This window comes from Lasioglossum baleicum, chromosome 11, assembly GCF_051020765.1.
Source record: "Lasioglossum baleicum chromosome 11, iyLasBale1, whole genome shotgun sequence".
Lineage (NCBI taxonomy): Eukaryota > Metazoa > Arthropoda > Insecta > Hymenoptera > Halictidae > Lasioglossum > Lasioglossum baleicum.
In genome coordinates, this window is record NC_134939.1 from 12,620,650 (window position 1) to 12,647,733 (window position 27,084).

General features: G+C 45.6%; 2 protein-coding genes and 1 non-coding gene across 21 annotated transcripts in view; 1 reads left to right on the forward strand and 2 right to left on the reverse strand.

The window, feature by feature from the left end:
- Positions 1-26,399, reverse strand: part of LOC143213707 (uncharacterized) — a 46,645-nt gene extending 20,246 nt beyond the window's left edge. Inside the window, exons 1-3 of one of the 3 annotated variants that reach the window (XM_076433815.1) lie at positions 9,561-11,588; positions 9,003-9,336; positions 5,469-8,634 (exon numbers count right to left, since the gene is read on the reverse strand). In XM_076433815.1, coding sequence (XP_076289930.1) covers positions 8,494-8,634; positions 9,003-9,336; positions 9,561-9,574 — 489 coding nt within the window. In that variant the 5' untranslated portion in view covers positions 9,575-11,588 and the 3' untranslated portion in view covers positions 5,469-8,493. Of the gene's footprint in view, positions 1-1,692; positions 9,337-9,444 lie in introns of those variants that run through there. The other 2 variants (XM_076433816.1, XR_013010016.1) reach the window with 2 other exon arrangements.
- LOC143213706 (uncharacterized) overlaps positions 1-27,084 on the forward strand; it is a 235,578-nt gene that overhangs the window by 27,113 nt on the left and 181,381 nt on the right. The window lies entirely within an intron of this gene.
- Trnas-aga (transfer RNA serine (anticodon AGA)) lies at positions 26,380-26,461 on the reverse strand. Its single transcript has one exon. It is a non-coding gene; the product is annotated as a tRNA-Ser (tRNA).

A 27,084-nucleotide genomic window follows, 5' to 3' on the forward strand; every position in this document is an offset into this window, starting at 1 on the left:
TCATTTGTGAGGCGTAATTTGCATTATTTGGCGGTTGAATACTTCCGAATAATGCAAATTACGCCTCGTAAACGAAAAATACGATTTTTGAGGGAGATACAAGTGCCCTAGATCGATCTTTTATCTAGCGTTTTTGACTACTGAAAAACTCCGTGTTTGTATTATCGAGAAATGAGAAGGCGAATCCCGCACCCTTGAAATACTGGAAAAAGGAGTCTTCCCCCTTAGGGTTGCTCTAGCCGCTACCTTAGAAGCGGTTTTACGTAAATCGAAAATAAATAGCGTTCTGAAATTCTGAGAAAATCTGTACTGTATTTGTATTTCATAGATCCATCCGTATTACAAACGCAGAACATCTCTGGTTTATTCATTACTAGACGGCGAATTTTCATGCAAAATAAAAAACATCAGTTACAAGAAACACGGGCCATCTAGAACATTTTTTCTTCTTTTAATTATCTTACACACAGTCGAAACTTGTACACTGATGTCCCTAAATCTTTTTAATATGGTTCGCTGCTTTAAATTATACGTACCTAATTTTGTCATAAATGCGTAAAATCCGAAGTCCTTTACTACACTACGGTCAGACGTTAATCAATTTACCTTTTTCCTTCAGTTTTTATTCTGCTGTGTGAATGTGCAGGGTTGCAATCTTGTGCAGCGGAATTATAACGGCAATGTGTAATTTAACTGTTTTTTTGTTCGACTCAGCGTTTACGTGCACTCTTTATGCAGCGATGAATGAAAAATATTTTGCTTTCCGCTATTTCTTGTTTATCTAACCGTGCATTATAAAAACTGATTGTACTTGTTGTTAACGTGTCTGCTTTCTACCAAATTGCATTATTGTTACGTATTTTTGTTGGATTTTTGCTCGTATGAAAAGTTTTTAGTGCTATGTTTGGGAATTTCATTAGGTATTTCGTTTCAATTTTTTTTCAGCTGTACATGTACTGTGTACACTTCAAGGAAAGTGATTATACTAAATGTATAGGTACAAATATCGATACAGTGTTATCAACTTTGAAATTGGTTGCACACGTGCTTGAACAGAAATAGAACATTTTCATTATTCTCTTGAGCAAAATGATAAAGCCAGCAAGTCAGGTAATCAGTTGTAATTGTAATAGATTATTTAATGACAGTGGGGCGATATGTCGTCATTGAACAGAAACAGACTAATTATAATTACACACGATACAATGGAGGTGATCAAAATAGAAGGCAACGAAGGAACGACGTTGACGAAGATCAAGAAGTGACGAGCTGCAATTCTGGCATCCGCACACGAGTGCAACCCCAACTCCCGCACACAAGCGCACTTAATCGTTGTCTTTTGGATAACAAACTTAAAAGGAAGTTCCATCAAACTCGATGAAACTTCTTGATTAACGATTGAAACCTCTACCGAAGGAAAGTTAATCATAGCTAATCATCGTTTCAGAAATAAATTCATGAATTTTATGCATTTCTGACTAGACTGGAGATTTCATCGATTTATGAGATTAAAAGAGTTCGAGGATGCTCAATTTTCAATTTCTCAGAATCAAAGCCTAGTCATCACACGCGAAACAGTTTAATGATTCTCGGTAGACAACGCGGAAGGTCGAAAAGATCAAACAAGAAAAATCGCACACGAATGCCAGGGCGTAGCGGTTCAGCGAAAGGTGAATGAATTTCTCGTGTTACCAGGGTTCGTTGTCAGAGCCGGCTGGCAGCTCACAATGTGGATCATTTTCGTCCCGGATCTGTTTTCGTGCGTCACGAATAGGTTCGGTCCTCGTCAGATTCGAACTGGCGCTGCTCGGGCCGGGGCCAATCGTTCGCGAGTGCTACTCGGTATCATCCAATGGGAACGCTTCTGCGCCGGAAGTGCGCGTCTCCTCGCCATTGCTGCACAGGCGGGGCATCCCTCTAAAACGTGGGATCGATTCCCGCGCAAAAACCCGACCAATCGCAGCCCCGCCGCTCTCGAAACTACGGACTAACAATCGGGACTCTACTTTCGCTCCCGTTCCTGACCGTTTGGTTGGCTGGGGCCAAAACGTCGACGTACATTCGGCATCGCGCCGAAAACGCGCGTCGCGTCGCCGGCATTAACATTAATTAAGAGAAGCATCGATGCACTCCCGTCTCTTCGGCAACCACGAATGTTACCTTCGCATCCGAGGCTCCTTTTCAAGGACTTTTGCCATTCGACGCTTTGCTATTGCCATGCTGGTATGCTACTCTGTCTCTCTCCCTCTCTCGGTCATTTGATCATTATCCACGATTCATTCTCCCTTTGCGCACCGAAACGCTTCGCAGATTCGTTACGTCGATTTAACGGTCATTATGCCGACGGCAAAGTCGTCGACAACGGGACGAGGAACACTCCGGGGTTCAGAGTATTTAGACGAGTATTTAGGGCGGCGCTGATAGAAACTGGTGCCTGACAGTTAGACCCTCTTATTGGCAGATGTCTCGGGCGTTTCGAGCAGTCCCTGATCCGCGAAACGCGATACTTCGTTATAGTTAGCGGCAAATTATATAGTAGGTGCATACTAAATCAATTAGAATTATTAACTTGCGTGGACGTTCGTAGTTGATCTATCAGGGCTGTGGCAATTATCTTAATCTTTTTAGGTTCATATCGATCGCTGTACACTTTAATTTGTCAGCAAGTGGTATTTAGAGTATATCTTTATGCGCGCTGGTTAAAGCGTTTTGTCACGGTCGTTAGGCTATTTGTGTACTCTCCTTATCGCAAAACACGGTGAAAACATTTTGTTAAAGTCAACAGCGTATTACATACGTAATTAGGAATACTGTCTGTATGAATTACAAGTAACGGTTCTTTTCTAGTTTCTGGCGTGTCCTTGAAAGTCTCCGGCAAGGTCGCTCGCTATAGCATGAATCAGAGTCACATTTGGAATAGATCTTGGTCCCCGCCCAACGTTAGCATCAGACGGTAATTGACCAGGTTGCATATTGATCATCATAAGTCGTCAGGTCTTCCTGTGTCCACGCAGCCAAGTACGCCTCGTTAACTTTAATCAGTGATTAATGGGTGTGCAACGCTTTCGGCTGGCCCCTCGACGTACCCTGCATTGATCATCGACGAGTTAGCCTCGCGGAACACTTATCACGTTGTCGGTGAACGATTTTCATGTTATGTTGATCCTGTGACCGCGGCGCGGCTGACAGTGCCGACCTTCTCACGGGGGACTAATACTGTGTTTGCCTCTTCATCTTTGCGGCCATTTCTGGCCCCTCGAAGCGGCCCTAGGATATTTTTTCTACTATTTTTTGTTACCTCTCAAAGTTCAAATTCGAAGTTTCAAATTCGATAATTAAGATTTTTCGGCGTGACGGAGTTACGTCCAGTAGAACTGCTGATAGAACAGGTGTCTGATCGAGCACCGCCTGTAACAATCTACTATCCAAGCAATATGGAGGCGCCGATATCCAATAACCGAGTGGCGGAGAGCACGAGGCGGACAGGCTGCAAGAAGGAACTCTCGTCCGAGGTGTTCGTTACGTCATAGAGAACCGACGCGACTTCTAATTAACTGTTCCTCAGTTCTACAGTCTCATTTTTTAGGCCTTCCCTCGAATTTTTTCCTAGAGAAATCGACGGATCATTCCGCGTGAGAATTTCTTCATTGAATACTTACAGCCGCTGCAATCGCTTAACGCCTTGCCGCCGTACCATTTTCTTTACAGTTACAGTTTATCCCCGAAAATGTCGTAGAAGGAAAAAAATTGATATCTTTTGAATGGCTACATTTGTTTTAATGCTTAAATATTGATTACAAACGAGTCAAATTTTTTACATCTAAAAAGAAACGCGTAACATTCATATTCGTTAGACTTCGTTAAAATCTTCATGACGAGTCTGACTCGTTAAAATACGGCGAGGGGTTAAGCGCAGCTAACGCTGAAATTTTAGTTTTCCATAAAGATCTCTATTGATCGTTGTTACGGGATCGTGAGTCGGAGCAGTACACTTTTTGAGCAGCGTGTCTTGAAGCGTTTCGCGGCGGGGCAGCCGCTTTAATGGTTGGTATAATGCAGAAAGCAACTGTTATTCACTTTTAGCGGTTATTCGACATTAGCGCACGGTAAACAAAATGGCCGACCCCCTTTTCGGACCCCCTCGCCCGGTCACGATCGATGAAAATGGTTGCCTAGCTGCGGCCAGAATTTTGCTGCGCGATATTCCGCCCAATATTTCGACCTGTATTCTCTCTCTTTCCTCCCCCTCGCTCCCCCGCCCCTCTCTCTTTTTCTATTTTCGTCAACGATGATTTAATTGCAACGATACCGCGCCGCCGTCTTTCTCCCATGCTCGACACTATCCTTGACGGGGTCTTCCGGTCTAGAACCTTGAAAAAATCGATTCTCTGCACAGAAACGTTTCCTTCCGATGTAGTCCCCACTCTTGCAGCAATAGCAAATATTTTGTCGCTGCGTTGACCGACGTGAATAGTTACACCCCTGTCGCATTTCCCGGAAATATAATTTCCGGAAGTAGAATATGTTTCATCCGGGCTCGAAAACACTTCGATCTTTGTTTTTTACCGGTCGACCACGTTTTATTCTTTGCGCGGCGAGCGATCGATCGAGTCGCGGGGGAAGCGGTACTTGTTGTTCGGAATCGCTGTTAGTGTTTACCGGGCGCGTTCGCGATTTACGGAATGATTAATTTAATTTGCGAATTCGCTCTAACACTAGGAGCGCTCTGACAATATTTCTGGCGCAATTATTTTCCGAGAATTCGAAATTTTGTTCCATGAAGTTCAAAAAGGATGGACGAGCCAGATGAGTGCTCTTTTAACCAACCTGTGCTTTAACATAATTTGCCTGGTGGTTTTCAGTTGATTCAAGGCAAAGATAAATGGTAAAAATTGCGAACAGCTTTATTGAAAATGTTCACGCAAGACGAGAGAACATTGAAATAGAAACGTCGGCATTGCTCGCAAATATCAGAACGAAGAAACACGGTGCTTTCCAAGAAGCACAGAAGGAACGTGTCAAATTGTCACAAAGGATGGATGAGGGTTGAAAGGTACAGCGCGGAGGACGCTCTAGTCAGATATTAAAAAAAAAAGGAGAACACATCCGCGGAAGATCCAGGTAAAAAGCTGAGCATAAGGGTCGCTGAAAAGCAGAACACCGCGGTAACCACGACGATGATTCTCCCCGTTAAAATCGCGGGAACGTCCTCCCGAAACGCATGCGAGCGCAGTAAATAGTTTACCAGCAAATGCGAATCTGGAGCGATTGATATTGACAGTGATGATACCAGGCCAGCATGGCGGCTTTACGGTGTTATTCTTTGAAAGAGTCGTGGGTCCCGTGTAACGAGCCCGGGGCGGGCCTCGTTCAAAGTGAGTAGAATTACGCAGGATCGAAACTCCGCGGACAGAGAGATGAGCACACAGAGTGAGAGAGGGAGAGAGAGAGAGGAGAGAGGGATAGAGCGAGAGGCAGTCATTAATCGTGGATTGAAATATATCGCGAATCGTCTCTAAATCGAATGGAAATATTAATCTGTGCGGCGGCGTCGGCCGCGCGTAATTATTCCTGCGGTCGAATTCAACTTCGTAATAATGTTCCAATTTCGGCGTGGACGTTCGGACGTTGGATGTTCGAAGTTTCGGGACGCGCACCGTGCGAGAGTACCCGTGGTGTCCCCTTTCGCGCATGCACAAGGCTGTCCTATACGCTATCCATGCTGCTATCCGCTATCCGTCCGACTGTCCCACGGCTGACCACTGCCGGTGAAGAACTACTTTGGGTTTTACCCTGTCTGGAGCACGTTTCGCGTCCCACGGCCCGGCTCGGCCTGCTGACGGTCACCGACGCCGGTCACCCAGGATGGCCGACGAAAAAGTTATGTCCCCCGTGTAACCGCCGACCCACAAATTTATTCCCGACGAAACAAGCCGACGCGACGCGCGACCCGCGCGCGGAACCCGCCGCCAGAACTATCCTGTAAACTGTAATAATTCAATCCGACCGGCCCGCCTCGGACCGTTAATAAACAAATGCGATCGATCGATCGTTATTAACTTCGGCCCGCCGCGATATACCCGTCCCGCGTTCCATTGAAACTACCCTCCGACGTTCTCGATCCTTTCTGCGTTTATAGATCGATTTCGGAAAAAACTGATTTTTCGAAAATCGTGTAGGTTAACACGGTACCATCCTTCTAGAATACTCTTCGAAAATTTCATTTGGAAATTCGTAAGATTGTTGATTTTAAATTTTAAATAACAATTAGGAAAGCTTTTACTTGCTTTTGGAGTTGATGAGGCTTTGCAGACATTGCTTTGGGAAAATGGTTGTCACGTCCTTCTAGTGCAAGGTAGCTACCACAATTTTTTAGGGCATACTACTGAAACATCATACAACAAGATGTACAAAATTTTGTACGAAGTGTGCAGGAAGCTCCAAGGAACAACAGCAGTCAAATTTCGTTGAAATCGGATAGTTGGATGGGTTCCCTCGCTAGGTTGCAGGGTGTTAGAGCACGCTGGGGCGTGTGTATAAGAGTTTAATTGCTGGGCTATCTTTGGTGAGGCTGGCCCGAAGATCCACCGGCACAGGGTATTGTAAGCGGCCGCTCCGCGGAGCGCTGTTCAAACTAAAGATACCGAGTTGCTATTTGAGTAAATTTCCGGGTCAACTTCATCTCGGATTGTTTTCCATCTCGGGGGTGGATATATTTCAGGCTTGTATAATTCGGTACGTGTGCTCGGTACGATGCAGACCTAACCCAGACCTAACTCAGTCTGATTGCGGGGCCCGCGATCTTCTTGATCTCTGGTCGCGCGGAGAGCGCGAAGAGGATCCTGACGCGGTCTCTCACGGTTGTTTGTTTGTTTACGATTCCAGAAGTATAATGAACCCCCGGCCCGTCTTCCATCGCCTATCTCCCGGGGTTCTTCAAGTGTTCTTTCTCTCTCTAGCTTTCCACTCGGAGCGTCTCTTATCTCCTTTTATTTTTCGAAAGCACCGAGTAAGTGACTAGGAAGAATGAGTAGCGGGGGCGGCGAGCAAGGGGTCGTAGACGGCTAGAAAGAGCGAGGAGGCAAGACGAGCGAGAAGAGGAGAGAGGAGGAGAGGAGAGAGAGGGAGAGAGAACTCCACTTCATCGACCGTGGGGCTCGAAGAGGGCGAAGGGGGTAGTCGAACACACCGGTTCTCGGCGTGTGTTTCCGTCTGTCTCTGCGCGTGTACGTGTGTGCGAGATGCCTCGGGTTTGGAGAGGGTAGCCTAGGGTGGAGGCTACAGCAGGACGCCATCTTCCTTGAAAATCGATCCTTCGACCCGACGACGAGCAACGGAGTTCTCCTTCTCGAGGAACACCGTCGTCGGGTCGCCTTTCCTCAGACCTGTTTCCCAACGTTACCGGGTCGTTTGCATTTAAATTTTCATCAATGATCCCGGGGTGGAGATTGTGAAAAAGGCAAGGGGAGGGGGGTGTGGATGTCGGAATACGAAGGTCTCCAGGCTGGAAAGTAGAGGAAGGGGTACTACGAAGAAGCCGGCTGGTCGCAAGAAAAAGAGTGAAATATAGGAAACACACCACCGGGGTATCGTCCAAGAGAAAGATACGGGGGCGGACGGTTCGGAAGAGTCGTGGAAGTGGAAGAGATGAAGGCGGTATCGTGGTGGTGTATCGTTGGAAGGTAGGCAGCGTGTCGGTAGCAGCGCCTCTGGTGCAACGTCCACCGGGCTTGGGCGCCAGTTTCTATCTGACAGGGTATTTTTGTGGGAGCCTGACTACCCCCGTTTTCCAGGACACCCTCTCCCCCCGTCCCCTTCGCACCACCTCTCTCCCTTCCGCCATCTCTCCACCCGTCGCATCCCTCTATCTCCTCTCCGCTCTCTGGCTGGCTAGCTGCCGCCCCCGTGCCTCCCCTCGCGACTTGTTATCCTGCTGGTTTCCACGTGACGTCAGCGAGCCGAGCGGACCAATCGGAGCCGGGACTGAATTATGGAGCGAGACGGAGGGTATCGTGGACGAGGTGGGACGAGGACAAAGAGGACGAGAGAAAGAGAGAGAGAGAGAGAGAGAGATGATGCAGGCCGGATTACGCTAGCCTGGACTCTGGGCAACGTGCAACCCCCGACGCCGACGTCGCCGTCGACGACGACGAGGACGTAGACGACGTAGACGATCGTAGACCCGCAAGACTTTTACCCCGGGTTATTTTGTTCCGTTGAGCAGAATTAGGAATGTTGTTTTCTTCCTTCCCTCGATGCTGGGATGTCTATCTACTTGGGGAAAATAGATCCTGATCGATAGACAGGGGCAACAGGATGTAACTGCCAGCCTCGAGATACGCGCTCGGCTCTCTACTCTGATGTTAGGGCTAGAGTGGACTCTGAACAACGTGCAACCACCGATGATAAGGCAGATGACGATGACGTAGATGATGTACATGTGGTAGACATCGCCCCCGGTTGTTTTGTATGGTCAAACAGAATTTTGCTGTTTTACAATTCTGTTTTAACAGAATCTACTAAATGTGTCTTTTGCATCTTTGGTGGGCAACCTGGGTCGTGTTGACGATTCATTTTATGCTGCTTTAGGCTTCCAAATAGTCTAAAAAAATTCTGGAGCTCGGATTGTAGTTCCTATGCTAACCATTCAAAGCATAAATTAAAAAATTTGTTACTCAGTAAGTTAAATCGAACTGTTCACACGTATAAGGCGTTGGGAAGTTGGAGACCTCGGATATCGGAGGTTCGGATAATCGAGGTCGTACTTGGGGAAAATGGATATTAGATCGATAGACGGAGGGGAGCAGGATGTAGCCCGTAGAGCAGAGATACGCGTTCGGTTTTCTATTCGGATATTAAAACCGGCACAGGGAGAGACACGTGTCGTGACGACACGCGGGATGTGCTACAATCACCTTTCACCGTGTGTCCGCTTTCACCGGGAAAGAAGGGAGAGGCGAAAAAAAGAGAGGGATACGCCTGGTACGTACCTGGTTACGTACCTGTGCACACACGATGGCCCGCGCACACCGTGCAGCTTCGAAAGTCGTCTCGCGAAAGGAGCCGCTCCGCGCTGCGCGGATCCGAGCGGAGCGCAACGTGTGCACGCCGCGAGAAACGAACCTGGTCATCTTTTTTTCTCCCTCGCGTTCGTTTCTCGTTGCCGTGTGCACCCTGCGCCCGACCGCTCGATCCTTCCTTCCTTCACTTCGACTCGCGTGGGAGAACCAGGCGTTTCTTGCTGCTTTAATACGCGGCCACCGCACCGGGCACACCGGGGACGACTCTCTCTTTCGAGGCGCTCGAAATTGTCTTGAGTGCTGTCTTTCCTGCGCCCTGGGATTGATTCAATTTTTTATTAGAGAAGGACTTTGTTTCGTAGCGCAGTTTCTTCTATGTGCTATTTTATTTGGTGACTATTGGTAGCTAGATACAAAATTTTACCTTACAGGACGTTTTACATATATTCAAAAGGATGATATTTAATCTGCTAACTGGTAGTGCTTGAAAAAATCAGCAAATCAATCAGGCTTGGCCCTAATTCTTGCTGCTCCACATACCCACAAATCGTCATCCCGAGTCATCACAACATCTCTAATCACTCCTCCGAAACATAATCACGAACTTCCTCCGCAAACAACTCGAATTCTCCGCTTCTTCGGCCGTCTCCTCTAAACAGAACGAAACTGATCGCATAAAACAAACTTCGAATAAATTTCGGTCTCGTCGAACACCTAAATCGAGTGGCTTTAATCACGTGACTGGTGGCAGCGTGTTCGGAAGGAAGCCCACGCGGTGTGCAAAGGTGTCCCCTCTCTCTCTCTCTCTTCCTCTCTCCCCGTCACGTCACACGTACGGTTTTCCAGTTTTTGGCGAGCAGTTGTCCTCGGCAGAGAAGGACAAAAAACCCGGAGGAGATTCGAAGGAGCGAGGGTATACAGATAGAAATTTCAGGATGAGAGAGGAGTGTCGGGAAAGAGGAAAGAGGAACTCGTTCGTTCGTTCGTGCGAGAGAGAAAGAGAGAGAGAGAGAGAGGATAGAACGGTTGCAAGCCGTAACCCGGTCAGAGCGAGGGAGAGGTTGCGCTCAGAGGAGGACGAACAGCCACCAGAGAACCATGACCGTGTCTCTGTCCGTGTGTGCATGTTTTCATATAGCGGGCTCTGCTGGTGTTGGTAGGGAAACTTCACCGCGCTTCCATATACGTTTCAGCGAAGCTTTATCGCGCCCGCGCGCTCTCTTCGTCGGTACAGGCTCGCTTCTTCTCGGTGTAGGTTCATTCTCGCTTCGGTGTGCTAGCAAAAACCCGTCGGTGCAGGCGGGTACGTGTGTTGGCGCTCGATATATACGCTCGGATGGGATTTCACAGTGTAGCCGGCGAGCTACGGGCACACAGGCTCGCCGACTGAGAACACGAGGCTGCACACGCTCGAGAACCGTCCGTGTGTCCGCGCGGCGCGGGTGCGAGCGAGTACGAGCGAGTGCGAGAGGGTTAGAATTCGACGGGGGTGGGATTCGCGTCGGTTCTACCGTTGTACAGGGGGACGGCGTAGAACCAAAGTGGAACGAGGGGAACCGAGAGGCGCAAAGCGAGGAGCCAGGGAACCAGGGGTGGTAGAAGCGGGGCTGCAGGGTGGATGAACGAGAAAGCAAGAGGGAAAGACGAAGCTAGACCGAGTCGGACGGAGAGACTGGATAGGGGGTGGCTCGGTTGAACGAGAGAGAAACAGCGTCGGGGAAATACAGAGGAGGACTGAGAGGGTAGATAGAGGGTGGCTCGGTTGAACAGAACGCGTTGCGCTGGTGGGGGCTGCGGCACGCTACGGGGTGGTGGTTGACGACGAACGAACGAACAAACGAACGAACGAACACCGATGACTTATTAGCAGAGTGCAAGTTGGCCGCGTGTTTGTGAACTTTCGAATAAATGTACGTACGCGGGGCGCCCCGACAGAGAAAGAAGGGGATGCGACGCTGGCCGATGCACTTCTCCCTTCGTTTTTTCGCCCTCTCCGACTATACTCTCTTTCGACTCGCTCGCTCTCCCTGCCGTGTCTCCACGGACCACCAGGAAAACTTTGACGATCACGCGCAACCCTGCGTGTTTTTCTCGTTTCACCCCTTCGCGCCACCCCGGCTTCTCCTCTCTCTCTTTCTCTTTGCTTCTGTGTTCGTTGGTCTCGGACACGCTTAGGGCCCCGGGACCACGAGCACGTTTCATAGCCACGCACCCACGACGATCAACCTCCTGCTACACCTGTGTGCTTGCACGTTTCAACAGACAGATGCGAGAATTGTTATTAATACTTCTGCGATGGTCGAACGCATGTACGAGTCTTTCTCCGCGAGGCTGTTGATCAAGTTTGTATCGATGAATAGGGGCGAGGTGTTTCTGGAAACCTGAGGGATCGACGCTGCAGGTGTTAACCCTGTGTAGTATGATTTAGTTTGCAGCTCTGTACTGATTTGAAGAGGACTTTCTTCTGCGACACATTCGTTCTGTGACAAGAATGAGCGAGCGAAGTTTCGACCGTTAACAAGATCCAAAGAATTTAGACATTTATTAGTAGACAGCGGATCTTTATGCATTTACAGCAAAAAATTGAGTAGAAGTACAAAGTTGTTGGAACATTTTGAAAATTGAAATCATTAAGGGAAGGAATTATATCGTTGCAGACCATTTTTATTTTGCATAAAGATCAGCAGTCTCCTTATTAATTTTTCCGAAAATTGTTGGAGACGTCCCGGCCCTAGTTTCCTTATCTCCTCGAGGAACAATCTTCCCCAACACATGACTCGAACGAAGTCGCCGGACCGAGCGATCATTGATGATCGATCACCGTTCCAGTCCACCGTTCGACGGCCTCTCTCCCTATAAAATCATTCCTCGAGTACAAAGTAAACCAACGCCGGTTGTACAAAGAGAAACGCTGCTGTCCGGCGACGACATTTATCTCTCATCAGGACGATTGTATTGAATCGCACGCCACGTTCGCCAGGCACACCATATCGAAATAAAAAGAGCGTCGTCCGGCGGACCCCATGAAAACCGCGCGAAATCATCCTCTCCTTTTCCACCCCCGCAGCCATCCAACGCCAAACGAATCGCGCCACCCTTTGCTAATCTCGCGGCCGATCCGATCCGGGGATGAGCACGTACTACGAAAAACCGAAGGAAAAACCGGGAGGAGAGGGTTAACGGGAGGACAGGAGAGATAGGTCCTGCAGGAGAGACGAAAAAGGAGGAGACACGAGTGTGCAATAGCTAGGTGTGTCTGCAACGCGATTCATTTTTTCTCTTGTTCGATCCAATCGTTCTTTTGTGTGAAACATTGGTGGCATTTTTAAGATTCTATTTACGCAGATTCCACGTGTATATATTTATATATTTTTATTTCCAATTTTAAGTTGATAAACAATCGCATCACCGTTTCACTCTGATTCTTTCGAATACCATTGTCCCCGTGCAATTTCGCAAATGTAAATTGCGTTTCGATTTGATTAAGTTTTCCAATTGTCCAAATGGGAAAAACAGTTCTAGAAACAGATGGTAAAAAGTTGCGTTCGTTTAACGAGAGGCTTGTCAGATTATGCAGTCGCGGAAAACAAATAATAATGAATGGGTCTTGTTGGTGCGCTTCTCGAATCGCGCATTTCGGTAATCGATATATACGAAACGTGCGCGCGGGCGGCCGAATCGCTTTTAGACTCATTTAAAATGCATCGGAGTATACCACCCCCGTTTCCTCCCCATCCCCCTTCCTGTTCACGTATGTACACTGGCACACGTTTTCTTTGCACTCGCGCGCGCATTTAGGAATACCATCGTCGATGAGTTTGAAAAAATTTTCGAATCGGTTCCCCGACAGACATAGTTATTGAATGTAATGTTCTTTGATCGTGATTATCTGTATTTTCTTGTGAACACACCAAATCCGATCTACTCGTAATTAATACAAATTCCAATATTGAATGAATTAGTACAAAGATCCAATTTTACGTGTGAATATTTTGCAAAATTATTTGCCAAATTATATATCGAGGATAATAATCAAGGTCGCTGATTAAACGCGTAAAACACATCTTAAAATTGATTTAACATGTCCCAAGCAGAAATTTGAAATTACAGTGGATTGCATTTCGACGAGGACGTCTACCCAGGTAAATTAGCGAAGTTATTAGCCGTCTATGTCAAAATTTAGAATATCTACAAATTGCAGAGGTAATAAAATTAAGCCGTAGTTCGCGTGTCTGTAAATAATTAGGATCAACAAGTTCGTATAAGAAATTCACGACTTTTTAATGAATAATTAGAGAGCAGTTAACTGGAGACCGATGTAGATTAGCAAGATCAAACTTTTAATTCAACGAACTTAATCTTTCTAATGAATCACTGCTAGTAGATTAATATAATCTCACGTTCAATGTTTATTGCATGTCGGAAGGATCGAATGTTGTTAGCGATAGCATATTAATAGCGTCATCGTCTGACCAGGCTACGAAACACCAATGTCAGGTTACGTAAGAGAAAAGGGTCGAAGGGCTAATAATACACGGTATTAATTTCACTACCCCGTAACTTGTGTCTCGGGCACATTATTAATTCCCACCAACGGAAATATCTGTCGTCGGGTTCCATTAATCAAAAGTCGTTCGACGCCGACTAACGTTATCGATGCTGAATCCTGTATCGATCTAATCTGCGCACTTTGAAAAACCATTGTTTGCATAAAGTAACAGGAAAATAGCTTTATGTCAGGAATCAACCCTTAAAACTGTAATAGTTCGCGTCGGAGGACATTTTAGAATTTTTCTTCGTGTAAGATAGCAAGAAGAAATAGATCTTGATTTCTTGAAAATAATTATCTGAATTAAAATATCAGACGTACAATATCAGTTGAACAATTAATAAAGCTGAAATACAAGAGGAGCGACCGCACAGAATGAAAATACGAGGAGGGTTTCAGTCGGCCGAAAATACGCGAAAGTCGAAACGGAGCCGGCATATATCGATCCACGTGGTTGGTTCGAGCGGGTTCCTCGAAATGTCGAAGGTCGCAGCTGACTCGACGACGATGCTCCTTCTCCGTGGCATTACCTGGATCGTTTCGATCGACTTACACCACCATTTTCACCGGTTCGTGTACGCCTAACGGTGTTTACGGTTTCCACGTGGCGCCACGCCCCAACCCCTGCATCCCCAAAGTCCGCAAAGTCTCGGCCTCGGCAAAGTTTCCTAATCGTAGGCCTGGGGATCCTCATGCGACTTCAAGTGTCCCAATCTCTTCTCATAGACAATCATCTAAAAAATCTCAAATAACATTCAACCCCAACACCGAGACATTTCTTTCGGAACATTCGTTTTGTTCGTAAGTTCGATTTTTGTGCAAAATACAAAAAAAAAAGAACTTTAGCGAGCTGATGCAGACAATTTTCCTTTGCATAAAAGTCCGCAGTCTATACATCAGTCGATCGGCTAAAAAATCGAGCCACCACCTTCCAGTAAACCTAGCGGTCGAATTTACATTATAATGTAGCGCAGAGCGCTTATGGGGGCGCAGTCAATGGGGAATCCGTGGCACAAACGTTCGTGTTTAATTTAAGCGGCGATCTCAATCAACGGTGTTGCGGGAGGGAGGGGGGAAGAATCGAAATTGGTAACCGAAAGCGTCCGAGCACCGAAATCCGCGCATGAACACGTGGTCGCTCTCGGCCGAGACAAAAAGTGCTTACAAGGAGCATATCCCGCGGGGGTGGGTTTGAATGGGGGTTGGAACAGGGGGTGGTTGCGTGGACATTGGCCGGGCATTAGAATGGGGAAACGGGTTAGCCGAATGACCGGCGGTCAGAATTATGGGGGTGGTGAATTGCGAATGCGTTGCGTCTCCATGCCAAAAACAATGCTCGCCCGTAAAACGGTAAATGGTCGAACGGCCTTATAAATGTCTCGGCTCGGCACCTATCGCCTTTATGAACGAGGAGACCTCGGCTACGGTGTCCCAGCGAAATGAAAGAAAACAATGTGTCGGGATTAAACGACACGCGTCGTATGGAAAACTGTTTCTTTATGCATTTCCCGGCGATTCGCCGAACTTAACGGCCCCGAACTGCTCGTAAAACTATTTATCGCGCGAAAATCTCAGCTCTGCGAAGTTGCCCGATTTTTCGGAGATCCAGCAGATTTATATGCGAAAATTGTGCCCATAATTATGAGGGTGGTCTAAGTAAAAATTGAAAAATATGAGTTTACCAGTTATTCCACATCATGTTATTTCGAAATATTACAATCCTGTAATGGTACCCTAAGACCTCCCGCGAATCCTATTACCAGAGATTTATACAAAGGGTTTTGCACAGACTGCATCGGAAGGCTACAAAGTAACAATGGATTGTAGATAACGAAGAGTATAAAATCATATAGTAATAAACTGGTAAATGACTTTTCTACGACAGAATTTTCCATTAGATATAGCACTAAAGAATTTTTTTCAAAACATGAAATGAATTTAAGAATATTTCGGCTGATTTGTCGACCGATAAATCAGAACGTCGACAATACAGCAGTTTCCCCAAAAGTGCAGCATAATTTCGCAGGACGAGCGAATCGTTTTTCTTTCGCGGACCGCGTGCCTGCGCCTGAAGCTTCCACTTTTGTCACCGGCCTCCATCGATGTCCATCACTTTCATTAAAACGAATATATCGGCACACCTTTTTACAATTTAATTCGCCGTTTTTAAACGGAACAATTTTAATTAAAATGTACCGGGTTGGCCGTGCGAGCAGCGTCGATCGCAAGAACCGATGTTCAATTCGAACCCCGAAGTTCGTTTCAAATTTAATTAGGTTTATGCGGAAGCATAGACGCGCAAATAGGGAGGGGGGAGGTAGCGTTTTCGTCGAGCCGCATCCCTCCTCGCACACCCTCCACCCCCACATCGGTCTCTGTGTAACTATCGATCATGTCTAACTCGTAAAAGTGAATTTCGCGAGAGTGTCCATAATTTGAAAACGCGGTCCTGTTATTTTCCTGTAGAACAGTACTCGGAGAGCGGGTCTCGATCGCGCTCTTGTCCGTTCGATCAACACCTAAATTTATTATGCTTCACTTGCCGTTGTGGAATCGCGGTGCGCTGCCATTATCTGTTTCGACTTTGCACATTTTCGCTGTAACGAAATGCTCGACCGAACCATCGGGCTCTTTGTGAACAACGGAAAAATTCGTTTGCTCGCCGTGCTCCTCGAAAATAGTTCCACCAAAGATTCTTCATCAATTTCCATCCACTTTCGTCCTGCTATACTTAAATTCCACCAATTACGTTTTATTCATAAACTTGCATTTTAAACAATCGTAGAAAAGACTCCTGCCGGATATAAGATAAAACGTTCTACTAAAAAATCTAAAATTAAAGCCTTTCGATCCACAGTTGGTAAACAAGGTTAACAAAGTTGGGAACTTCACTTGCTAATAATAACGAGCGCCACATTTATAAAGTGTATTAATCGTTACCAGATACGTGCTCCAACATTGTTCGTTAGAAAATTGTCAGATCAGCTTTTTGTAATCGTCAACGTTTGAATACAGCTCGAAATGGTACCTCGTGTTTCGCGATTTGTCGAATGGACGCACAGCACAGCAGTTCAATAAACGCACAGAACCAGTATTGAATTTTGATTTTTCAGAATTGCTCGTAGGAAAATTGTGAATTGTGTGAATTTTGTCTCTATCCGTGGCGGTAGATCACGATTCGAGCGTGACCCGCCTCGCACAGTAGATAATGCTTAAATGTCAGACATCGTGCTGGTCGTACGTAGAAGTTATTTCCCACTTTGAAAATTCTCTGACACTACCGATCCGAAAAGTAAATGTTACGGGGTGTTTAACGAAGTTCTGAAATTGTTATCGCTGTAAAATAATATGAACATCGAGTCTGCTATCCTTTACAGGACCAAAAAGTTCCTTTTCTTTGAAACAGTTCCTACCGGATTCAAAAGAAAAGTTGACGTTTTGAACTTTGTGAGAAAAATGGTTGCTCGACAGCAAAGCGCAACAGTTGCCGTTTCCGGGGCCATTTGAAAAACCCGTACACGTCAGGGGCGGTTGACACTGACATTCTGAGTGCTCTCATCAGAAGAACAATACTATTAGCGTCGGCAAGGAGGCAACAAAGAATCCCGACCGACCATCGTTCAGAGCCTCTCTTGGTCCGGGTGGTTTTCGAGTTTCCCTCTTTTTTTTTCAATTCGTTGGAAAACATTCGCGACTCGGGTGTGTGGGGGTGAACTTTTCAAGGATATACGAGTTCCCATTCTGGTTCGAGGGGCGTCGAGATCTCGGGCAAGAAAGCGAGAAAATGAAGACGGACGTGGATAGCGAAGAGGAAACGGTGGCTGCGGGGTTCGAGAGAGGAAAAGGGGTTGAGAGGAACGTCGGGGTGGCGGAACGTCACTGTGGGTGGCAGCAGGAGAGAACAGCGTGGCGCCGAGGGGCTATAAAAATCGTATTTTGGCGGGAGACCCGCGTTTGTAGGTTGTATTTTCCCTTTCTATGACCCAATGCAGCTTTATCGGGTCAGTTGCATTTGCATTGCGATGCGCACGGCGTTCCCGTTTCACAACTCTCTCACGTATTTTCCCTCCTTCCATCTCTGTCCCTCTCGCTCCGTCTCGCTCCGTCTCGCTTTTTCTCTGTTTCTCTCGCTCGTCCTCCACCCTCCCCGGGTTCGTTTCCTCTCTTTTCTGGCTGTCGTCTTTTTTATTCCCATGGCCGGCCTCCTCTTTTCCATACACGGGTCCCGAACGCGCGCCGCGCCGCGATCCGATGGATCGTTTGCTTGGCAAATCGACCGACGCCCGCTTTTAATTTGAAAGAACGCTGTGTACCGATCGGGTTACCCGGTAACGCTTCGGCGACATGTCACCGATACTTTTTCTGGTCTTTCGGCAGTCCCGGATTACTGCTACTGTTTCGTGATGGTGTCCTCCGTGCTGCTGAACTCGCTGAATTGCAATTCTACCAACTGGGATAGAGGAAACTAAGAAATTCAGAGTGCAGGTCCGAGTTTTCAAGTACTTGCTTCCTGCTTTTGAGAATATTGGCTCTGTCTTGATTGAGCCGCGTGATCTGCTTGTTAAGATTTTGTTATATTTATTCTGTTGATTTTGAACGACAGTCAATTCTCCTTTTTCTGGAAAAATTGATACACACGGAAACGCCTGGTCTCTACAGCACTGTATAGAAACGGGTAGTAAACGAGCTGGCTCGTTTCTTTTTCATGATTTTATTAGGTGAAAATTGGAATGGAAGCCTTCGTTAACAGATTTTATGAAAACGCTTACTTGCTCGTCACATTACTCTGATAGACTGTTGAATATAAAAATGCAAATGTGCGCTATGACATTAGCAAAACTATCCTAGGATAGCAGGGGCGGTGTACTATACATATATCATGGAGCCACAAAAAATACAGAAATGATTATCGTTTTCATTAAGCTCATGATCCACCGGATTCCGTTTATGCGACTATGAATTTTATGCGCTCATAGGTCGTACCAACAAGCGAAACACCGTAAAACGAAAATTCTATATAAAATTTCACGACACTTCTATTTTACTTTCGCGGCAACAAAAGTTTTATGAAAACAAAAGTACATTCCCGACTATTTCACGTTTTTATAAATCAGCCTATGAAATTTTACGTGTGCACGCACGGCTGTCCAGTCAATGTTTGTTCTTGCCGATGCGAAAGAAATGTTTGAGACGATCTACTAATATTTGTTGTTCGATGGATTTGATTTTAGAGTGCAAACGAATCTATAGTTGATGCACTAGCGAAATATTGTAGTAAAGACACAGCGACGAATCGATGAACGAATGGAACGAACCAACAAGCCGGAATGAATTATTTTTTTTACAGTTGCCGGGAATTTTTAAGAGCCTCGCAATGAATTAAACATGTTTCAGGATGTGAATCAAGACACGAAAGTAAACAAATTCTATCGACGAATGCTCGCTTATCCTCGTGCCTTATTTCATACAAATTTCACAGCTCCCCATTCTGACGACGAGTTATTCCACTAAATTTTTGCTGTGGAGGTGCAAAGGAGCCAGACAAGCGCATTAAAAAGTTGTGAGGAATCGCAGGGCGCGTTTGTTGCTGCACTTAGACCACTAAATTTTCATTGCGGCGCCAAATTAACTTCCCCACAACTTTAACCTTCTCGACTTTAACATTCAGCTGATACCAGCTGCCATTCATAGACGTTGCACTAACTTCGATTTGCCAAAACGTAGAGTAATTTCTGGATATTTAGGCAAATACACTAGATCGTGTCTAGAGCGGTGATAATAGCAAGACCGCGTACCAACGATTCGATTCTACGTGGATCGACGTAAGCATGGGCGATCCTCTATCTTCCGGTGGACCGAAAAGCAATTCTACCTGTCGAAGGTTGAATCGGGTATCGGCGGTGATTTAAGAACCGCGGGGTTAGCAATCAGAGCGCGAAGCGGACTCGGTGGAGTCTGTCTGGCAGCTCTTGCCAGTTGAAGGGAGCAGCAACGCTGGTGTGCCGTAAACACTCCTGATGGATGGATTGTTTTCGCGCCTTTCGAGGATCGGGGAATTGTTGACTCTCCGGGTTCGTAGTCGTGCTTTCTCCCTTTCTCTCTGGAAAAACAGGGGACAAATCGAACGATTCGCGGCCACTTATCTACATGCTGTCGTTACATAACGCGCATTGGGAACGACCAAAGAGAAAGAGAGCGAGAGAAAGGGAGAGAGAGCCAGCACAGCCCGTTGTTTAAAACGCTCTCCGCGGAGGAGAAAGAGGGTTGCGTTCCGTTCCGAAGGTGTTTCGGTTGCCCCGTTGGTAACCCTATCCGGTACCAGGAGGCCAACAGTGCCGCGGTGGCGACGCTGCTGCCGTTTATCTCACGAAACTCCATTACCGACGTTTTCTCTGAATTCCGCGCTAAGCAGACGAGAGAGTACCGTGAGCTTGACGCAATGAAATTTGAACGCGCGGTGCGACGCCTCTCTCCTCTTCGTCTCTCTCGTTTCATGCCCCTCTCGCGATCTCCCTCGCTCTCATTCTCCCCCGGTTCACTCGGCTGCCCCGTTCTCCTGCAATGCTGCACCGTCATAGTCTCTCCTCTTTCTCCCTCTCTCTCACTCGCTCTCTCCAGCCGTCTCTCTGTCTCCTCCTCTTTTTGATCCTCTATCTTCCCGTTTCCCCCCTCTCTCTCTCGCACTCCGCCACCCCGTTTTCCCCACTAGCCCGCTCTTCATTCTGTGTCACTCCCACCTACGCGCTCCGCATCGCTCCGTCTCCGCCTATCTCGCTCTTCGTCTGTGTCCCATTTCGCCCCAGCCGCCCTCTCTCTCGCTCGTCCGGGCCACAGGAGTGGGGATAGCCGCTTATCGTGTTGGCGGAGGGGCGTGGTATAAAGGGAGGGAAGCCCGAAACGTGGCAACACTACACGACCGTGCCACCAGCAATAGCGCCGACGACGCGTGTATCGGCAACGCAGCAGTGACTCAACACCGGGTAGCAAGGCAGCGCTGTCGCTCCCGATGGCACCGCACTCTGTGCTCGCTGAGATAGGAGCTGCCTCGACGAAACTGTATTTTCATGTTTCTTGACTCGATATTAAACCCGAAAGAATTCACTCCCTCCACTTTAACACGAAAATCAACACCGCACTGACCAATGAAATCTTTTTAAATACATACACATGCTTCTTTCTACTATACCGAATTAACAAACAATTTCCAGGAAAGATCGATCGCATCGGAAGATAGTTTCGGTGGCTTCACCTTTGCTTGTCTTCCATTGCAATTCTCGATCTTTACCTGAATAAAGTAAATACGACTCCTCCCATGTTAAAACAAAATATAATATTACACTGACTATAATCAAATTCCCTGAATAAATATTTTTGGATGAAATTCATGGCGTAGGATAGTTTCGATGGGACGTTTCGTCAGTGGTAGTTTTTGCAATTGTAGGTTTTGTTCAGCTAACATGGTTGAAATTCCGGGTACTGGCGGCGCTGTTCCGCGAAGCCCGTTACACGATACCCGGCGACATCGACGCAGACCTTTTACAACTGAGTTTTGCAACTCGATTCTCTATGGTGAATAGCCATACGAGGCCGGCAGTCGTTTGACCGCCGGCGTCGCAGATACGCTGACGGCGACGCGTTTGCCGACCGAGTACACTTTCCTGGGACACGTGCCGAAAACACCGGTGTACCCACGAAATTGATTCGAAATTGGCCCGTTTGGCCCGCGAAATGCAGCTTTGAATTGCGGATTAGGGTCGGCGACCCTGAGAGGTCCCGCTTGTTTCCTGTTTTTTGATTGTACGGGGGTTGCTGAATTGTAGCCTTCGTTGTCGAACGGCTTGACCGCATGCGATGGGTCAAGAGCCTTCAAAAATCAGAAACCATCGAACAATTCAGGCTGTTTTTATTAATTCGTTCTCACAAGATTAATTAAGGGGATATCAAATCTTACATAATATATCTCGAAACAGAAGACCGGTGAATTTTCACTGGAGCATTCCAGGAGGGTTAAAAGGTTCCACGTTATGATATATCGCACGACGAGTTGTATAACCTTGCCCGAGATGACTGTTTAAATAATTATAGCGTGTAGAGCTCTTGCTCGACGCAATCGTTAGATAAACGACGAAATGAGACTGCACGGTCGTGCAGGGATCGCATGAAACTCTCTTACAACTTCCACACTGAAATATATGTTCTCGTTCTTGGAGAAAATATCAAACTTTTCGTACATCCCATTTATAGTTCTAATTTTTAGGAATTAGAGAATGTAAAGAACAGAAGCAGACCATTCAATGTAAGTCAAAATGACTTCGGAAGATCTGATACGCGCGCATTAGTATTTATAAGAAGTAGAAACGGCAAGTCATGCACAGACACGCTCGCTGAACTCGTATCGTGCTTCGCGCGTACTTTTGCGTTTAAAAATGATCTTTCAATTACTTTCCTCTGCTTCGTGTTTATCGAAAATTGCTTCCACCATTTTCATTGATTTTTATTGATTTTTTAAGGACCCGCAACATTTTCGCAGGACTCGGAACTCACAAGTTTCCTTTGTTGTTGTTGTTTTACAGTGCACGACTTCTATCGTAACACATGCAACGATGCATTTGTCATCCTAATGACTCAACATGTTCGAGCTTCCCGATAAATGGCAACAATTTATTGCAAATAACGAACACACAATCGTTCCAGATACAATCCTCGTTTATCTCATCGAGAAATAAAATTGGCGAACCAGGGAGATGCTATAAAAATAATATAAAGTCGATGTAACATTTACAGCTTTGATAAAAAAGCGAAAAGTTTGAGGTCAGGCAATTTCGGGTCGACGGCGGTGTGCCTTCCGCGGCCGTGGAACCGATCGGTGAAGTTGCGAGAATTTAGGCTTGCGCAGCGCGAGTACATCGGTATCGAAAGTTCAAGCGGGAAATCGCGGCACGCGTTTCTATTCTTAGCTGGGGAATAATACCGCGGGAAAGGCGAGCGTAAGTGGCGAAGTAACGGTGTCCGTCATATCAGCCGCCGATAAAGCAGAGATTCGAGGGATTCGAGTCGAATAAAGCGAACAGAGAGAGAGAGAGAGAGAGCTTTGCTTTTGTTTGCAACGCAAGAAACACCGTGGGATTTCGAATTTCGTGGCCAGAGAATGAGAAGAACCTGGTTGTCTGCGTCGATGACGAAACCGAGGCACACGAGGAGAGAACTCTGGACTCTCCGATGTGCCCGGCATGGTGGGAGCGGCCGAAGGCCGGCGCGGCTCGGCGCGCCGTTTTGTAACAGCCGACGACATGCCGGCCACCGGAACGCCTACGACCGAAAATTTCGGCCCTGCTCGGTCGTGTTCGATTAAGCAACTTTTATATTTACGGTACTACGACCACTCGATCTGCCCCACAATTTCACCACGACTATTTCTTCATGGTTGATCCAAGCGAGCTAGAAAGTCCCCGTAAAAGGGCGCCCTCAAAATGTACTCCACTTTCGTCCTCAACCCCTTGCCGCATCATTTTCTCTACAGTTACAGTGATTAAAACGTCTTCATCCCCAAAAATTCGTAGAAGAGAGAAGAAAATGTATACTTTTTGTATGGCTACATTTGTTTCAATGCTTGAATATTGATTACAAACGAATCAAATTTTATTTCATTTAAAAGACTTTGTTTAAAATCTCCATCACGAATGCAAGTCGTTAAAATACAGCAAGGGGTTAATATTATGTTATTCTAATATAGCTACAATACTATTCGTCCTTAATACAGTGACTCCCACTAATATTCGGACACTTTTAATAAGACGATAACTTCTTGGATCTTGGACCATACGATTTCAATCTTTTAAGAAATTAGAACAATTGGTTTGCTACACAACGTGGAAAAAAGTTGTCAGAACGCAGAGAAAATACTAAAAGTCGTATCAATTAAACATATTCTGATAATTCTGTATTGGGCAGGTGGTTGCAAAGTCTCGTCTCTCTTCTCAACGTGGTGAATAAATATTATTATCAAATAACTACGCTGAAGACGGAATTCTTTAAAACATTCTTTGCTCTTCATCTTCAATATTAAGCATTTCTACTTGGGGCAGCGACAAAAGTCTTTTATCGAAAGTTTCTCCTCTGTTGGATGACTAGGAACTTTTGTAACTGGAAAATGCAGTGGTTCATTTTAAGTATTTCGTTCGCTGTAGAAGCTTGCTATTTTTCTCCGTGTGACGAGTAAATATTATGAACGAATAACAATGGTAAAATGGTTACATTGGAATCTCTCGTGATCCTAGGAACATTTTCTTGACACTGATTTCCACTACTGTGTTACGAGACAATTGCAAGTGTGAAGTCTACTCAACGTTTTTCTCGACACTTGAAACTTATACAAGAAATTAGGAACCACAAGTTAATCCTATTTTGCTTCTGGAAAGCTAAGAAATTAACATTAAAAATGATAGTCGAATGAGTATCGCGAACTAACGTTAAATAATGCACCTCCCCATCACGCGCCATGATACACCGAGAGGATTTTCAGTCCTCTAACCATGCTAGAGCGAAATCATGTTGTATGAATACCGTATTATTCGGGACTGACCTCTGTTAGACAATTCTTCCGCTATTGTCTGCTTCTGTGCCGTGAATCAATTTATATATACGAAAGAGTGATTTTTGCCGTTCAATTTTACAAAATTTCGACCTACTAAATGTTCCGTACTAGTAACCATAGTAATACTAATATATTTACTTGAAATTGTGACAGGCGACTCGAGTCGAAGAAACATTCGAATACCAACAATCGCAAAAGCAGCTTCGAATCTCACCATTCCCCTTAGAAATCGATGTAAGCTGACGCTAAATATAATTACTGTTCGCGCATTAAATTTTCAAGCTGCTTCGAGCTTCTGCTCGTCGCTCTCAATACGAGACTCCGATCCAACCTTCTTATTTCTGCCCGCCGAAGTCAGCCGGTTTAAAAACGTTTCCTTTCGTGGATTACGAAATTGTCGAGAAAATAAGCTGCCCCGATTCGCTAGACGTTTACGCCCCTTTCTTCGACCGATTTTTCTGGTTTCGCCCCTGGTTCTTTGACTTCTATACTTTTTGAATGGTTTATAAAAGTAGCGCTCTTAGCTCGAATCGATCCGAGCCAGGTAACATCGCAGACGCTCGTTATTTAATTCTTTTTCGACGCCACACGCAAGTCAATACTGCGAACACGGTGTATGATGAGTGCAGCGGAGGAATAAAACAGAGGTGAAAATAGAAAGAGGTAAAATAGAAGTACGTAGACTGATATAGTAGAGCAATGAGAAAGCTCCGATACATGGCAGCGGAGTTATAGTGAGCGAGAATGAGACGGAGACGAGTCGCGTGAATTCGTATTTTAGTTCTTCGTTGGCCGCTGCTGGTCGGGTCGTGTATATAGGAGACGAGTGTTGGGACTAATTCGATCACTATTGCAAAAGTTCCACTCCATAGAAATGTACAATAACTTAATTTCTAATTTTACCCTTCTAGGAATCATTTCTAATACACTTTCTGATGGATTCAGTGTGTCTATTTTTCTATTGTTTCTTGTCTCCATTCCATTATCTCCAAAGATTATTCCCGCTGAAAATTCCACGCGATTCCACTTTCTTAAAACTTGCGTGGAGAAATTGAAAACTGTCATAAACATCCGCAAATAATATTTGAAAAGCAGTGAGACCTGTGGATAAGGAACATTGTTGGAACACTTGGTGTCTGGTGCATCGAATCTATTCTACTGTGGTTTCGTTAGGATTGGGGGAAATTCTGGGGTATATTTCTGGTAATCGATTCGCGAGGGTGTCGTTCCCATCCCTACCGCGAATGAAATCGCGGTCGGGGAGAAAAGCCGGGAATAGAAGGTAGCTGCAATATCGGCGATACATCAGGATGTCGAAGAGGGAACCAATCGTTTCTGGCGGAATTGGGCTCATAGCACGTGTATATGCGACCGCGAAGGGAACTGGTTACCGACCGTGATTCGGTGAACGCGCAAAGTTCCCCAAAGAGGACCGTCGTAAGGCGCCTGGGCTCGACGCAGACGGGAATACGAAAATAGTGCGAGGCGGTGCGCTGCGTGGAGCACGGCACGTCGCGTTTGCCAGTGACACGCTAATTATGTTTCCCAATAGGAAAATGTTCCCGGCTGACCCCCCACCATCCTTCGGCTATTCTAATTTCAAATTATCCCGTTCGTATCATTTAACGGACAATATGCCGCGGCCGTTGCCGTAGCTACCGCATTTGGTAGCGGCGCGCTTGTTCGATAAATTTCCCTATTTATTTGGCAACTGTTTTCCATGGTTCCGTGCCGATCAACATTTTCGTACACCCTTCCATTATTCTTCTAAAGAGTAATATTCCAACCATTTTCTTGGCTTCTTATCGTTAGACGCTTTTCGTATGGAAACTAAAAATTGTTTACGTGTATACGTATTGCAACAAATTTCTAAAAATCTTCCACGAAATCAACAGAATATAACTAATGGAACCGAAACTGGAAAAAGACGAAATTTGTCGTATTTACTGGTTACTTCTTCAACCCTTATACAGCTCTTTCGCGTTCTAATCTAATTTAGTCTACTCGACTGCACTGCAATAAAAATTCATCTATTAAACTTGGTTAATGACATTTCAGTAGATTCGAACATTTTATAGAACAGAAAGGAGCCACTGAAAATTCGCAATTATTTAGTAAAATTCACCGAATAGGCCACGGTACTGATGTTCAATAATTTATCAGTAAAAAAACAGATATTGTGGATTATCACAAGCAAAATATTTGTTTCAACGCTCCGCAGTCGGTAGGACTCGAACCTACGCTCCCAGAGGGAATCTGATTTCTAGTCAGACGCCTTAACCACTCGGCCACGACTGCTTGTTCGATGGTGAACTTTAATTATTAATTACTGCAATTTGAAGGCGCTCCTTCCCGCACAAACTTTAGAAGAATAATTATTTTAGATGGCATTTTATTCGATCTGGTTTATTACTACATATTCAGAACTCTCTTTTCAGAATAAAAAGAAATGACTATGACGAATGGACTCAATCCCTTATAAAAGGATCTAAGAATGTCACAAAGCTTCTACAATATTTGCAGACAATTTTTATTTTTTATTAAGTTCCCCAGTCTAGTCAATCGTATCACGAAAAAAGCTCTGGTCAATCTTGTATACAACCTTCTATTGAATTATTGGGTTGGCAAGAAAGTAATTTCGGTATTTTAGGGTGAAATAAAATCGAATTTCTTTATTCAAGCGATGAACTTCCATCAATAAAATATATTTTTTTTATTTCTTTAATGTTGCTTCGACATCAAAGGTAATTAGCAACACGGTACATTTTCTTAGAATATTTCGTACATATTTGTATCCTTGATATACTGGGCAAGCAAAAATGAATGGGTTATTTCTGAGTGCCCAATTCTGATTCTAGAAATTGAAGTTTGAATTTGACGATCTACTGGATAAAATATTTTCTTGTTTGTACTTTTTGGCA